General features: G+C 42.0%; 1 protein-coding gene across 1 annotated transcript in view; it reads left to right on the top strand.

The window, feature by feature from the left end:
• Window positions 1-4,189: 4,189 nt before the first annotated feature.
• LOC146992506 (phosphofurin acidic cluster sorting protein 1-like) overlaps window positions 4,190-14,039 on the top strand; it is a 28,110-nt gene continuing 18,260 nt past the window's right edge. Inside the window, exons 1-6 of the mRNA XM_085787100.1 lie at window positions 4,190-4,301; window positions 7,131-7,218; window positions 7,818-7,907; window positions 9,090-9,215; window positions 11,241-11,403; window positions 13,484-13,575. Coding sequence (XP_085643226.1) covers window positions 4,246-4,301; window positions 7,131-7,218; window positions 7,818-7,907; window positions 9,090-9,215; window positions 11,241-11,403; window positions 13,484-13,575 — 615 coding nt within the window. The 5' untranslated portion in view covers window positions 4,190-4,245. The remainder of the gene's footprint in view (window positions 4,302-7,130; window positions 7,219-7,817; window positions 7,908-9,089; window positions 9,216-11,240; window positions 11,404-13,483; window positions 13,576-14,039) is intronic.

Raw genomic sequence — 14,039 nt, 5'->3', positions numbered from 1 at the left:
ACAATAATAATGTTCAGCAAATAATAAAAAAGGATAAATTAAGTCTGGATCTTTTCTAGGTTTTATTGTAAAAATATATAATTTAATTTTAACCCTCTATGGTACCATGTTGCCCTCAGGCAGCAACATACCACTTTTTGGCCTGTCACATCTCCACAATTCATCCCATTTATTGCTGTAATACTTTAAAAAAGAGAGGAGACATTAGAGAACCAATAACAATGCTTTAATTTATCATATGACTTTCAAGAAGCCACTGAAACCCTTTTTTGCAGACTTTTTCAAAGGAAACAGGTTTGCCTTTTTGCTCCACTAAAACGGTCTGAAAACATACAGTAACTTCCTGGCCCTTTTTCATCTGGAAAAAAATATATTTACACTAATAGATTAGTAAAGTTTAATTTTTAATAGTTCCATGCAATTTATTTCCTTATTAAATAATGGAAACTTGTTAAAATGCACCTGTTGCCTGAAAGCAACAACGTACCATTATAGAAAATTGCAGTGTTGCCTTGAGGCGACAGTGGACCATTATGAAATCAATATTGCATTATGAGACTATGGTAGTGTGTGTTTAGGTGTAAATATAATGTTCAAAAACATATAATTCATCATCATTTAGTTTTTTATCCTTAATAAATGTGATTTTGGATGCAGTAAAGTAAACATCAGGCTATTATGATGATGATGAGAAAGATGAGAATGAGAATGTGGATGAGGATGAGGCCAGTGAAGGTGAAAGTCTACAGAGACTGGTGTTTCTAATACAGTAGATGATGAACCGTAATGGTACAATGTTGCCTACAGGCAATAAACCCCCAAAACTTCCAGAAATAAATAATTTTTAAAAATGTCTTTAGATTATGTTTATTTAGTCTAAAAACACTCCAATCATTTTTCCCCACTGGCATCATAATGCAGCGTACCATAGAGGGTTAAAACACTATTTGTTTATTAGCCTTCTATATCATTGCCTCAGCAGCAACTATTCCTGGGGTCCACATTTTAAAGTTAATATAGCCTACTCAGTCTAAGTATACACATACACATACACATAGGCTACATATAAATATACATGCCCAAATATTTAACAAAGCCTATGTGTTTTTAAATGGTTAAATAAATGTGTTGATGCCTTTAAAACAGCTTTTTTTTTTGTTTATTATGAAATTCTCCATTATTTCTTTGATCAATTGACAGATTAGTTTATAAAAATGCCAATTAGAATTTTTATTATCATTTATTGAAGCCTCATTTTAAACAAGCCAGATGAAACATGTGTCAATAAAGCAGCAACAACCAGAAACAACACACAGAACCAATCACTATGAGGCATTCATTTATTATAGAATAACCATAAACAGTTCATTATAACTGACTGATTCCTTTTGCATGTTTCCCCATATTCTGTGTTGTAAACTGTTTTCTTGTCTGTAGCCTATACAACATCTCATTTCATTTACCTTTATTTGTTATAGAGGCAGGGACAATGTACATTAATGAACATTTTTATAATAAAATGTAAATGCAGCCGGTTATAGACCAAAAGGCTCATTTCCACTGGCAGGAGGAGCATGGCAATGTGACCTGGTAGTAAAGGCAACAAATTACAGTAAAAACAAATACATGTTATAAATATACAATATTTAAAAGCAGCAACATTACACATAACTATAATATATTTATTGAGGATTGTACCAGGGCTAAACAGATAAACTCTGCCTTGTCATTACAGATCTAATCAGTAGAAAACTCATCAACACCTGAGATTTTATTTATAACATGTGACAGTCAGAACAATAATGTGTTACTGTGACTGTGCAGCGTAAAAAGAACAGATGTTTTCATTAGTTAGTTTATTTATATATATATTTTTTATATAGTTATTATTTATTGACTGAGAATTCAATGTTGTTTAATAAAGAGGCAGCAGGGGGCAGAAGAAAACCACTCAGTCAAACCAACATCAGTGAAGCGGCTCAATGAAATGGAGCTATAATATAATAATCATCAGAAATAATACTTTTTTTTTTAAACAAAAATTTATCAAGAATAAAACAAGAAACATTATCTTCTTCATCTAATGATGCATGATCCTGGTGATGGAAGAGAAGAAGGAGATGATGATGTTTCTTGTTTTATTCTTGATAAATGTTTTTAACTTATTTTTGATTTTTTTTGTAGCACTTTGAGAGTTTTAGTTAAAATATAAAGTGTGTTACAAATAAAATGTATTATAGTTCTTAATAGTTATATGATTATGATGATCATGAAGTATTAATTTGTGAAACTCAGACCAGACTACAGGATGTAAATGTGCACCTGTCAGTGACGTCATTCTGACATTATCCAATCCATAACGAGCTTCATGTTTTGTTTTGTTTTTTCTTTGAGAATCTGAAACTTTTTTTTCTCTTTAACTTCAGTCTTTATTGAAATTCATCATCAATGACGAACAAATAACATTGAATTGAACATGGGGTACTACATACATTCGATTCAATAAGAGGATTTAAAGGCTTTGTGGAAAAATTAAATGAATAAAAATGATAAATAAATAAATCACAATGCAAAAAAAACATACTTAAGCATCCAGAGCACATACAAAACACTGACTTCACAGAGAGGATTTTAAGGTTTTGTAGAGAGTCACAGTCCGCATGGCTTTCTTATTCGTCAGTCCTGTTAGTGTTTCAAAGTACATCCTCATTTTATTTTTAAATTGGTGGATATTGGGTTTCCTATCAGTCCATTTGCATTTATGAATATAGAATCTACCATATAATGTAATAAGGTTGAACACAAATACTTGACTTTGGCCCATATCTTTTTTTTTTCAAAATAAAAAATAATATCCCTTTTTTGCAGGTTGATCTTAGTCCCACTTAGCCATTCAAACATATTTTCAACATTAATCTAAAATAAAATAAATGTAGGCTACAGTCGTTTCTGTCTGAACTTTACAAAATACATAGAATCTGAAACTTTGTGTTGAGTTGATCACAGCTCAACACGTCATCACGTTTCTACTGATGATGATGACGACGTTGATGTGAACCTGTTTAGTTCACGGTGAAGTCTCCACCTGTCTGTGACGTCACCACCTGGACCAGCAGCAGGTGTTTATTTTTATTTTTATTTATTTTTACTGTCATTATTTTGATTGACATTGTCATTTTTGTTTCCTTTCCTCATCCTCCCCCTGTCTGTCTGTCTGCTCTGTCCACCTCTATAATGTCAACATGCTGTGTTATGTGCAGGGCCGTTGTAAAGGGGAGAAAGGTGATGATAACTCTAGGGGCCCAGCGCCCAGTGGGGCCCATAAAAAACCCCAGTAGTCTAATCTTTGTATGACTGATTTATTCTGCATAAAACCCTGACTAATACTCATAGTAATGCTGCATTTTGTTACTGTCTCATCTATGGTTGTCTAGTATCACTGTTTTTACTTTTAGTGTCTCTGTCCTTACTTAACTCGTTGTATGTCACTGTTCGTCAAACTAACTGTCATTCTGTGGTATGTCATTGCATTATGTCTTTATTCTTTCTTCTTTTGTGTCACTGTTGTTGTATGTGCTTTTATTGTCTATATTTTAATGTTATACTCCCCCTCTCCCTTCCCCTTAGGAGGTCTTTCACCTCCTACCAGGCCATTGCCTTAAAAAGAATGTATTCTTAGCAATTCTTGCCTGGTAAAATAAAGGTTTACTACTACTACTACTACTACTACATTAGCTTTAAAACAAAGTAGGCTAAATAAAAAATGATAATACATACGTAGTCTAAGAAAAAAAAAGTGGAAAAGTCAGGGGGGAGGGGCCCACTTTAGTATTCTTTAAGGGGGCCCCAGAATTCCTAGCAACGGCCCTGGTTATGTGCTTAGATACCGGTAGGCTGATGCTGTTATGCTGTTCTGTTTATCTCACGTCAATAAAGCACAAAAAAAAAAAAAGGTGCAGGACGGTGGTGGTCTGGTCTCCATGGATGTAGGCTATTATATTAGTGGTCTCTCTCTGTCCAGGTGGACTCACTGATCCGGGATCAGCCTGGTCCTCCTGGCCCCGCCCCCCTCCCCCCTCCAGCCGGACTGAGGCTCGTGAGGCTCAGCAGCAGCGCGCGGAGCAGCGGAGCAGCAGAGACCTGATGGCGGCGGTGGAGCTCGCGGTGGGTCCGGATCTCGGTGCCGGTGCCGGTGCCGGTCCCGGTTCCCGCGGTGGGGAACCGGACGGACGAGTCCCGGTGCCGATGAACCTGTTCGCCACCTGGGAGGTCGACCGCTGCTCTCCGAGCTGCGTGCCCAGGTAAGAGGATCAGAGCCCGGGACCAGCAGCCTCACCTGGACCTGGACCTGGTCTGGACCTGGTCTGATCCTAATGATGCTGCACTTTGCTGTATATATATATACACACACACACACACACACACACACACACACACACACACACACACACACACACACACACACACGTGTACGGTAAATAAACATGTGTTCTGACCCAGAGCAACTGAACTCTGTCAGAGCTTTGTCTTTAGACAAGACAAGGAATCTTTATTTATACAGCACATTTCATACCAAGGCAACTCAATGTGCTTTACATTAAGACAAAACATTTTTCTTTTTTTTTAAAGAGAAGCATAAAACAGAATAAAAACAGTAAAGACAGAATAAAAGAGTTGTTCTCTAGGTTCTGCTCTGTTGTGTAGGGGAGACCGGGACCGGGGTTGGTTGGCTACACTGTTCACTCTGCCGTATCACTCTGGCATCATTTAGCTATGTGAGAATATTCAAACCAGCATTAAATAAAAGGTTACGGTCTCATCTTTAACTAAACACATTTCAATGTCCACAGTTACAGTTATATTCTAAAATCAATTTATTTATGAATAAAATCATACTGCGCACTTGGGTTAGTTGGCACAATGTAAAAATGAATGGATGAAGCAACCAATATAGAATAAATTGGAAATTTCATTCTAATAATAAAGAGAAATATTCAAATTGAAGAAGATTGCATGTATATGCATGCATATATTTGTATGTATAACTAAAAACAGGGTGTTTAAAGCAGAAGTAAGGTGAATGTTTGTGTTAATATAAGTCTTAAATAGTTCTATCTTCCGACAGCAATCACTTACATAGAGTGTTTGGTCTGAAACACGGGTCTGTCAGTCACTCTGCTCTGCTCTGAGCCCAGGAGAAAACTTTCCTTCTATCCTACAGTTTTTATCCAATGAGGAGAGAGAACGGCATAAAGGGGCAGTCCTCTCTGTGTGTGCAGCCAAGGGATGCGCGTGAATGTGGTGACGTAGGGACGAGGGCGGGGACTGCTAACTCCATCTACTGACAGGAAGTTAGACAAAACCACCGGATCACTTACTTCTGCTTTAACTAAACACATTTCAATGTCCACAGTTATATTCTAAAATCAATTTAGTCGGGGTTGGTTGGCACAATGTAAAAATTAATGGATGAAGCAACCAATGTAGAATAAATTGGAAATTTAATTCTAATAATAAAGAGAAATATTCAAATTTAAGAAGATTGCATGTAAAATATTATTATTATTCATTCAATTTATATAGCGCTTTTCAATGACCCAAAGACGCTTGCATGTATAACACTAAAACAGGGCGTTTAAGGCCACAAACAAGAACAAGATAAAACGTACACAGAACATCAAACAGTAAATGGTTTGAGCTTCTTTTTTTTCTTTTTTTTTAAAGAGAAAATATTCAATGAATATAGAATTTATTCTTAAACATAGCATATCACCTCTTTGTATCTTTATTTCCTCCCATCTCACTGTGTTTTTACCTTTAAGCCTATATAGAATCACAGTGTTGGTCTATGTGGCTTTGTGGCCCGTTTCAGTGCTTAACTCATGTGCCCACTTTGTACTGAATTGTATGAAATGATGTGTAATCACATTTAATATGTAAACTGCATGTCTGAGTCCTCGCCACACTGGACTTCATCTCCCATGATGCTCTGGGGGAGAGAGAGAGCGGGAGCTTTGACCTGGTCCACTGACCCAGGGTCAGATCACCGTGTCACGGTGACATCACACGGCAGCAGCCAATCAGAACGCAGACACGTTAAAGAACAGGTTGATCCTGCAGATTAACAGCAGGGTGTAAATACACAGTTAACACCTCGACCAATCAGAGTAATCCTCTTATCTGTCGCATGGACTCAGCCTCTTCCTCTAATCTACACACACACACACACACACACACACACACACACACACACACACACAGGTGTTATTATTAGCCTGTAAACACCTTGAGCCGGTCCTGACAGGAAGCTGCTGCGTGATCCTGGTCTAATGAGGTCTGCAGCTCCACCTGGACTCACCTGGACTTAAGGGATAGTTCACCCAAAATTGAAATTTCACTCATTATCTCCTCCCCCTCATGTGGACTAAGGGCTGGGAGAAGTTTCAGAGTCCTCCGTGGCTTCTCTGAGTTACAGGGGGTCTCGGCGTAGCAGTGCATGTCCATATAACGGTTGCAAATGGATACCAACTGTCTTCGTAACAAAAAGACACACCAAAAAACATCCAAATACCTCCATGCTGCTCGTATGTAATGTCCGTCTTGTATTGAAGCCCCAAAATGTGAAATTGTCCCGAAAAAAATTAAATAAGTCTATATTTCAAGCTTGTTTGTAGCGGAAGCTTCTCAAAGCTCATACGACATACGGGAAGAGGAGCTTCGAGAAGCTTCCGCTACAAAACAAGCTTGAAATATAGACTTATTTAATTTTTTTCGGGACAATTTCACATTTTGGGGCTTCAGTACAAGACGGACATTACATACGAGCAGCATGGAGGTATTTGGATGTTTTTTGGTGTGTCTTTTTGTTACGAAGACAGTTGGTATCCATTTGCAACCGTTATATGGACATGCAGGTGGAGCTGCAGACACAGGAGAGGTCTCTGAGTTCTCCAGCTGTGAAGAACCATGTAGGAACATCTGGCTTCTTCTTCACAGCCGTGAAGCCACGCCCCCTCTCTGTGTCACTGACCTTATAAGGCAAAGACAGGAAGTCCCTCCCCACTGATGCACCTGCTGTTTCCTGTGTGACCTCTGACCTCTGACCTCTGACCTCTGCCCTCGGCCCTCAGGCTGTGCAGTCTGACGGTGAAGAAGCTGCTGGTCCTCAGGGAGCTGGACCGGGAGCTGAACTCCGTGGTCATCGCCGTGAAGATCCAGGTGAGCTGGTCTGGTCTGATGTGGTCTGGTCTAACGTGGTCTAACGTGGTCTAATGTGGTCTCATGTGGTCTAATGTGGTCTGATGTGGTCTAATGTGGTCTGATGTGGTCTAATGTGGTCCGATGTGGTCTAATGTGGTTTAATGTGGCCTCATATGGTCTGATGTGGTCTCATGTGGTCTAATGTGGTTTAATGTGGTCTAATGTGGTTTAATGTGGTCTCATATGGTCTGATGTGGTCTCATGTGGTGGTCTAATGTGGTTTAATGTGGTCTAATGTGGTTTAATGTGGTCTAATGTGGTTTAATGTGGTCTAATGTGGTTTAATGTGGTCTCATGTGGTTTAATGTGGTCTAATGTGGTCTAATGTGGTTTAATGTGGTCTAATGTGGTTTAATGTGGTCTCATGTGGTCTAACGTGGTCTGATGTGGTCTGATGTGGTCTAACGTGGTCTAACGTGGTCTAACGTGGTCTAACGTGGTCTAACGTGGTCTAATGTGGTCTAATGTGGTCTAACGTGGTCTAATGTGGTCTAACGTGGTCTGATGTGGTCTCATGTGGTCTAATGTGGTCTAATCTGGTCTGGTCTGTCCCTCAGGGCTCCAAGAGGACTCTGCGGTCCAGTGAGTACCAGCTTCCTGCTGACGGCCTGATGGAGACGGAGCTGGAGCTCACCTTCTCCCTGCAGGTCCAGTACCAGCTCCACAGCTCCACCTCCCTGTAGCCGGTCCACATGGGCCTGTTTCTACCATAGATAGATACACGTAGCTGCATTCAGGCTCGTCTGGCACGTCAACACGGCCGCCATCTTGGATCGGGGTTTCTGACCATAGACATACAGTATATACGTCTGACAAGCAGTCAGACCCTTGTAGAACAAATTTCAGTGTATGTATGCAAGTGGGTGTGTGTGAGTATGTAAGTGTAAGTAAGATGTCATTTTAGTCACAGAAGTCCAGAGAAAGCCGGTAAAACGTGGGTCAGGTAAACAATACGACATCGCCATGACAACATATTGTCACGTGTATTGTTTTGCCTCGTGCTGACGGACCACTTGTTTACATGTTTATGCCGTTACGTGCAGCGGCTGTCGTCCGTCTGCCGTCTGCCCAATTTCACGTGAATGCAGCATGAAAAATACGATGGAGTTGCTTGAGATATACAACCACAACGCTAGATGAGAGTAATTCCTACACAATATACCTTTAATATACATATATATATATATATAAATTACCAATCTATGTTGTATCATAAATATATGTCTGACATTTATAATAAACCAAATGGCTTGAAAATCGGTTGAATATTCAGTGAGTTATGGCGATTTTAACCGTTGATAGACCTCTGCCTCTGTTGACTAATGCAGTCAGTAGACACGGCTTCCCCCGACCCAAGATGGCGGCTGCGTTGACGTATCGTTCCAAAGGACAGCAGCGTCAGAGGCGTCATCTTTATATCTATGGTTTCTGCAGCCTGATCGAACCATTCTGATGAGAAACTACAGCTTGAGCTCTGTTGCTCACCCTGAGGTTTCTCCAATTTTTCCCTGTTAAAAGGGTTTTCTATGGAGTTTTTCCTCGATGTGAGGGTGTAAGGGCATAGGATTTTGTTATGATGGGATGTAAAGCCCTTTGAGACAAACTGTTGGTAAAAATGGGCTATACAAATAAAACTACCGTTTATGGATCTGAATCTGTAAACGTCCACCGCTACAAACCACTCATCTGGATCAGACATTTCTTACTGAATGAGCCGTTCAGATTAACGTGTTTACATGACACAGGTTTATCCAGATCGGCTTTGACTCTCTGTGTCCATGGAAACGATGCTGCGTCCTCTGTCTGACGTCCTGCTCCTCTGTCCTCAGTATCCTCACTTCCTGAAGAGGGACTCGAACCGTCTGCACGTGATGCTGCAGAGGAGGAAGAGGTACAAGAACCGCACCATCCTGGGCTACAAGACGCTGGCGGTGGGCGTCATCAACATGGCCCAGGTACACGGGGAGAGTGTGTGTGTGTGTGTGTGTGTGTGTGTGTGTGTGTGTGTGTCCACCACCTGAGCCCAGTTTATTATGTTTTTAAAAAAGTTACTGCGGTATTTCGTCCAAACAAATTCCATGTTGTCGTCTTGTGAGTGAACCGCAAACACCGGAAGCAGTTGGGATTGAAACTAGGGATGCACCAAAATGAAAGTTTGTGGCCGAAGCCGAATCAAATTAAACGCTGAATGTGGTTGTTAAGTTTTTCACTTTTTAAAAGAATATTGCATAAATAGCCTAGGGCTGGACGATTAATCGAATTTTGATCGTGATTTCGATTTTGGCTTCTCACGATCATGAAAACACTGTAATCAAAGAAAAATGATTAATGTGCCGCCATGGCGTGATTACAGGTAACTGCGCTTGTAAAAGCACAGTGAATGCACCTGTGTGGCCTGCAGCTGCAGCAGTGAGTGTTGCAGTGTTGCAGTGTTGCCAACTTGGAGACTTTCCAAACCCTCCTGCCGACTTGTTTTGTGAAAAGCGACCTAGCGACATATTGAGCGACTTTTTCCAGTGTTGTTCCAGACGTTTCTGGTTTGAAGACTCCGACGTATCAGCTGTTTTCAACATCCCAAAGCACTCACCGGCGGTCAGCCTCACAGTAGTTGTGAAAACTACCCCCCCCCCCCCCGGGGGGGGTTTCCTGAAATCCTGTGGGAAACACTGCTGCACGTTGTTTGATTGCGTCATTGCGTCACACGCCACTAATAGTCTATTCGGCCTTGCCGAAGGCCGAATGTGGCGTTTTTTGCAATATTCGGTCGAATATATTCGGTTACCGAATATTCGGTGCATCCTTAGGTGAAAGTGGCTACGTCACACTTAATGCAAACACAGCTGTTTCCATCCCTTTAGAACAGGGGTGCTCACACTTTTTCAGCCTGAGAGCTACTTTTAAAGTGACCAAGTCATAATGATCTACCAACATTATTAATGATTCACGTTTATTTATATAGCCTACTGTATGAACATACATAACACTTCATATACAATATGTCGGTGTAGCCTACCTTCCATAACTGCATGAACCCATATGGCACAATAAATGTCCATACTGTACATTTTTGGTCGTCCAGTCGTTGGTCGGACTATGTGACGGGGGGGGGGTTAATAGCGCTGCAGCTGCATTTGCCGTGCGCCCCTGTCTGTATGTGAACCTGTGTCTGTCTATGTGCGGGCAGAGATGAGAGATGGTGTTTTTTTAATAATCATGCTAGCGTTTCACCATCTCTCATCTCCGCAAAAAGTTTGGGAAACATTGGGAAACACTGATCAACTCTCCGCAATATTCCATTGATTAATCACACCGGACCCAAGAATGGTGCGGACATGAACACACCTCATACACCACCCCCAGAATGCCTCAGCATAACCATATATGGTCAGCACGTGCATAATTAAGTAGCCATGTGCTCTGTGGAGCGGCAACAAAGTAACAACAAAGACAATGGGCGGAGCGTGATTCACCCGGAATGATGCTTCGGTGGACCTGCCCTCGCTTTTGAGGTCGGTTGTGAGAAAAATGCCTACTGTTCAGACAATTGTGTTTTTTAAAATATACTTTTTTTGTTGTTCTTCATCACGCGATCGACCCACACTGTCTTCGATGTAATGAGCACCCCTGCTTTAGAATCAACCAAAACCCGGCTTTAGCGAACGTACTGGAGTTTGTGCGAATCAGGTGATTTTAATTGGAATTACGGCGTTTTCATCATAATTTTCCGATGCATCTAAACACGCTGATGGAAACACGGACACAGACAGAGACACCTGTCTGTCTCTCACCTGTCTGTCTCTCACCTGTCTGTCTCTCACCTGTCTGTGTCTCTGTCTCTCTGTGTCTCCTGACTGAGACAGAACAGAAGCTTCAAACACTCGACGTCTTTGTTCCTCTGCATCAACAGCAGCTGAGATCTGTGTGTGTGTGTGTGTGTGTGTGTGTGTGTGTGTGTGCGTGTGCGTGCGTGTGTTTCCCAGGTGATGCAGCATCCGACCGACGGAGCCCACATCCTCAGTCTCCATAGCAACCAGAAGGATGCCTCGGTGCGGGCGGCGGAGCTGAGCGTCCTCTCTCTCTCCAGCCAGCCGGTCGAACAGGACGACTCCACCGGTCACCACGGCAACAAGACCAAGGCCTCGGGTAGGAGCAGTGAACCACATGACCTGCTGTCTGTCTGACGCCGGCTCCTGATTGGTCCACACCTCCTGTCTGTCTGACGCCGGCCCCTGATTGGTCCACACCTCCTGCACCTCCTCCACACAGGAAGAACCTCTCTGTTCTTCATCCTCTTCCTCTTTCTCTTCATCTTCCTCTTCCTCTTCTTCTTCCTCAGCTTCATCCTTTCCTCTTTCTCCTCCTCTTCGTTTTCTCATCCTTTCCTCTTCCTCCTTCTCTTCCTCATCCTTTCCTCTTCTTCCTCCTCCTCCTCAGCTCATACTTTCCTCTTTCTCCTTCTCTTCCTCTTTCTCTTCCTCTTTCTCTTTCTCTTCCTCTTCCTCTTCCTCTTCATCTACCTCATCCTCAGCATCATCCTCTTCCTTTCCTCTTTCTCCTCCTCTTCCTTTTCTCATCCTTTCCTCTTCTTCTTCCTCTTCCGCAGCTTCATCCTTTCCTCTTCCTCTTCTCTTTCTCCTTCTCTTCCTCTTCCTCATCCTTTCCTCTTCCTCTTCCTCATCCTTTCCTCTTCCCCTTTCTCTTCCTCTTCCTCATCCTTTCCTCTTCCTCTTTCTCTTCCTCATCCTTTCTTCTTTCTATTCCTCTTCCTCATCCTTTCCTCTTCCTCAGCTTCATCCTTTCCTCTTTCTCTTCCTCTCCCTCATCCTTTCCTCTTCCTCTTTCTCTTCCTCATCCTTTCTTCTTTCTCTTCCTCTTTCTCATCATTTCCTCTTCTTCTTCCTCAGGTCATCCTTTCCTCTTTCTCCTTCTCTTCCTCTTTCTCTTCCCTTTTCTCTTCCTCATCCTTTCCTCTTTCTCTTCCTCATCCTTTCTTCTTTCTCTTCCTCTTTCTCGTCCTTTCCTCTTCTTCTTCCTCAGGTCATCCTTTCCTCTTTCTCCTTCTCTTCCTCTTTCTCTTCCTTTTCCTCTTCCTCATCCTTTCCTCTTCTTCTTCCTCCTCCTCTTCCTCATCCTTTCCTCTTCTTCCTCCTCCTCTTCCTCCTCCTCCTCCTCCTCTTTGTTCCTGAGCTCTTCAAACACTCAGATGAAGTGACAGGAGCCGCTGAGCCAAATATCTGATATTATGATATGCAGTATGCAAACAAAAGCAAAATCTGCAGTATGGGAAAAATTCCCGGATGTCGTACTGATTCGGGAAATATCTCCAGTATCTGACCAGTCTACATCGCGTACTGTATCCCACAATGCAATGCGCCCCTGACGTCTAACCGTAACCAAAGACGGTAGTGAAGTATCTTTGCCATGTACCATAACTATATAGTTTAATTTCATTAATTTCATTCATTGTAAAACATTTATTTATTTTTGTAAATGCAGTGATTTCTGTACAGAGCCCCGAGGCAGCGCTGCTCTTCTGTCCAATACACACAGGAAGCTTCACTTTACATTCAAACAAACTAATGCTACTGCCACAATTGTTAGATTTCATCAATGAAACCAACATTTATCTCTTAAAAATAATTTAACCAGCCGGTGGTAAACCTCTAAAAACCTGCGGGTAAGTTAATTAGCGATCGTTTTCTCTCCCGAAATGACGACGAAGGTTGGCCGGCCGAGCAGCTCTGCAGACCGGCTGCTGCCTCTGTGATGTCCTGGTCGCTGCGGAGCTTCACTTCTCCGAAAAACATCGGCGCAAACTTCTAAACATCCGTCGTTTGGATAAACTGGCCGTATATTTGGGATCTTAACAGTTACTTTCTTGCATGAAAAAATATTAAAACTTAATAAAGTTACATAATTACAGCGCTAGAGCGAGAAATAAAACAGCTTTTTGCCTGTTTTACAGCTACCACTGCTGGTTGCCGCAAAATGCATTCTGGGAAACTTGTATACTGCATACTGCGGTGTGAACTGTGTCGGTCTGTTGAAGCAGCATACTGAATCCCACATTCAGTATGCAGTATACAGTACATACTAACGCAGTATGTAGTAGGCAGTACCGTAGTATGTGGTTTCGAAAACAGCCAGAGACAAACATGACAACACTATGATGATGATGATGATGATGATGATGATGATGATGATGATGATGATGTCGTTGCAGACCGGTCTCCTGACCTGGAGAACGACTGGGACGACGATGACGACAGTTTCTCGTCTGAACAGGAAGGAAGTGACGACGCCGCTCCGACTCAGGTGACTGACGGCTGCTCACACCTGCATCGCTACCGTATATTAATATTAAAGGGATAGTTCATCCAAAATTCAAATTTCACTCATTATCTCCTCCCCCTCATGTGGACTAAGGGCTGGGAGAAGTTTCAGAGTCCTCCGTGGCTTCTCTGAGTTACAACGGGGCTCCGTGCAGCACTGCATGTCCAACGGTTGAGAACGGAGCTCACTTTTCTTCGTCCAAAAAGACACACCAAAAAACATCCAAATACCCCCACACAGCCCGTCTTTAATGTCCCTGTAATGTCCGGCTGTATTGAAGCCCCAACGTGAGAAATTGTTCCGAAAAAAATGAAATAAGTCTATATTTTAAGCTTGTTTGTAGCGGAAGCTCCTAGTGTTGCTCTGCCGGAATCTCGCGTGGTGCCGTGAACTGGGTGTCAATGCAAATCGCATGAGATTTGCACCATTATATGGACCAATGGTTA

This window comes from Trachurus japonicus, chromosome 1 (assembly GCF_045865225.1).
Source record: "Trachurus japonicus isolate A0001 chromosome 1, Traja_1.0".
Taxonomy (NCBI): Eukaryota; Metazoa; Chordata; class Actinopteri; order Carangiformes; family Carangidae; genus Trachurus; species Trachurus japonicus.
This window is presented reverse-complemented; position numbering and strand designations above follow the sequence as displayed.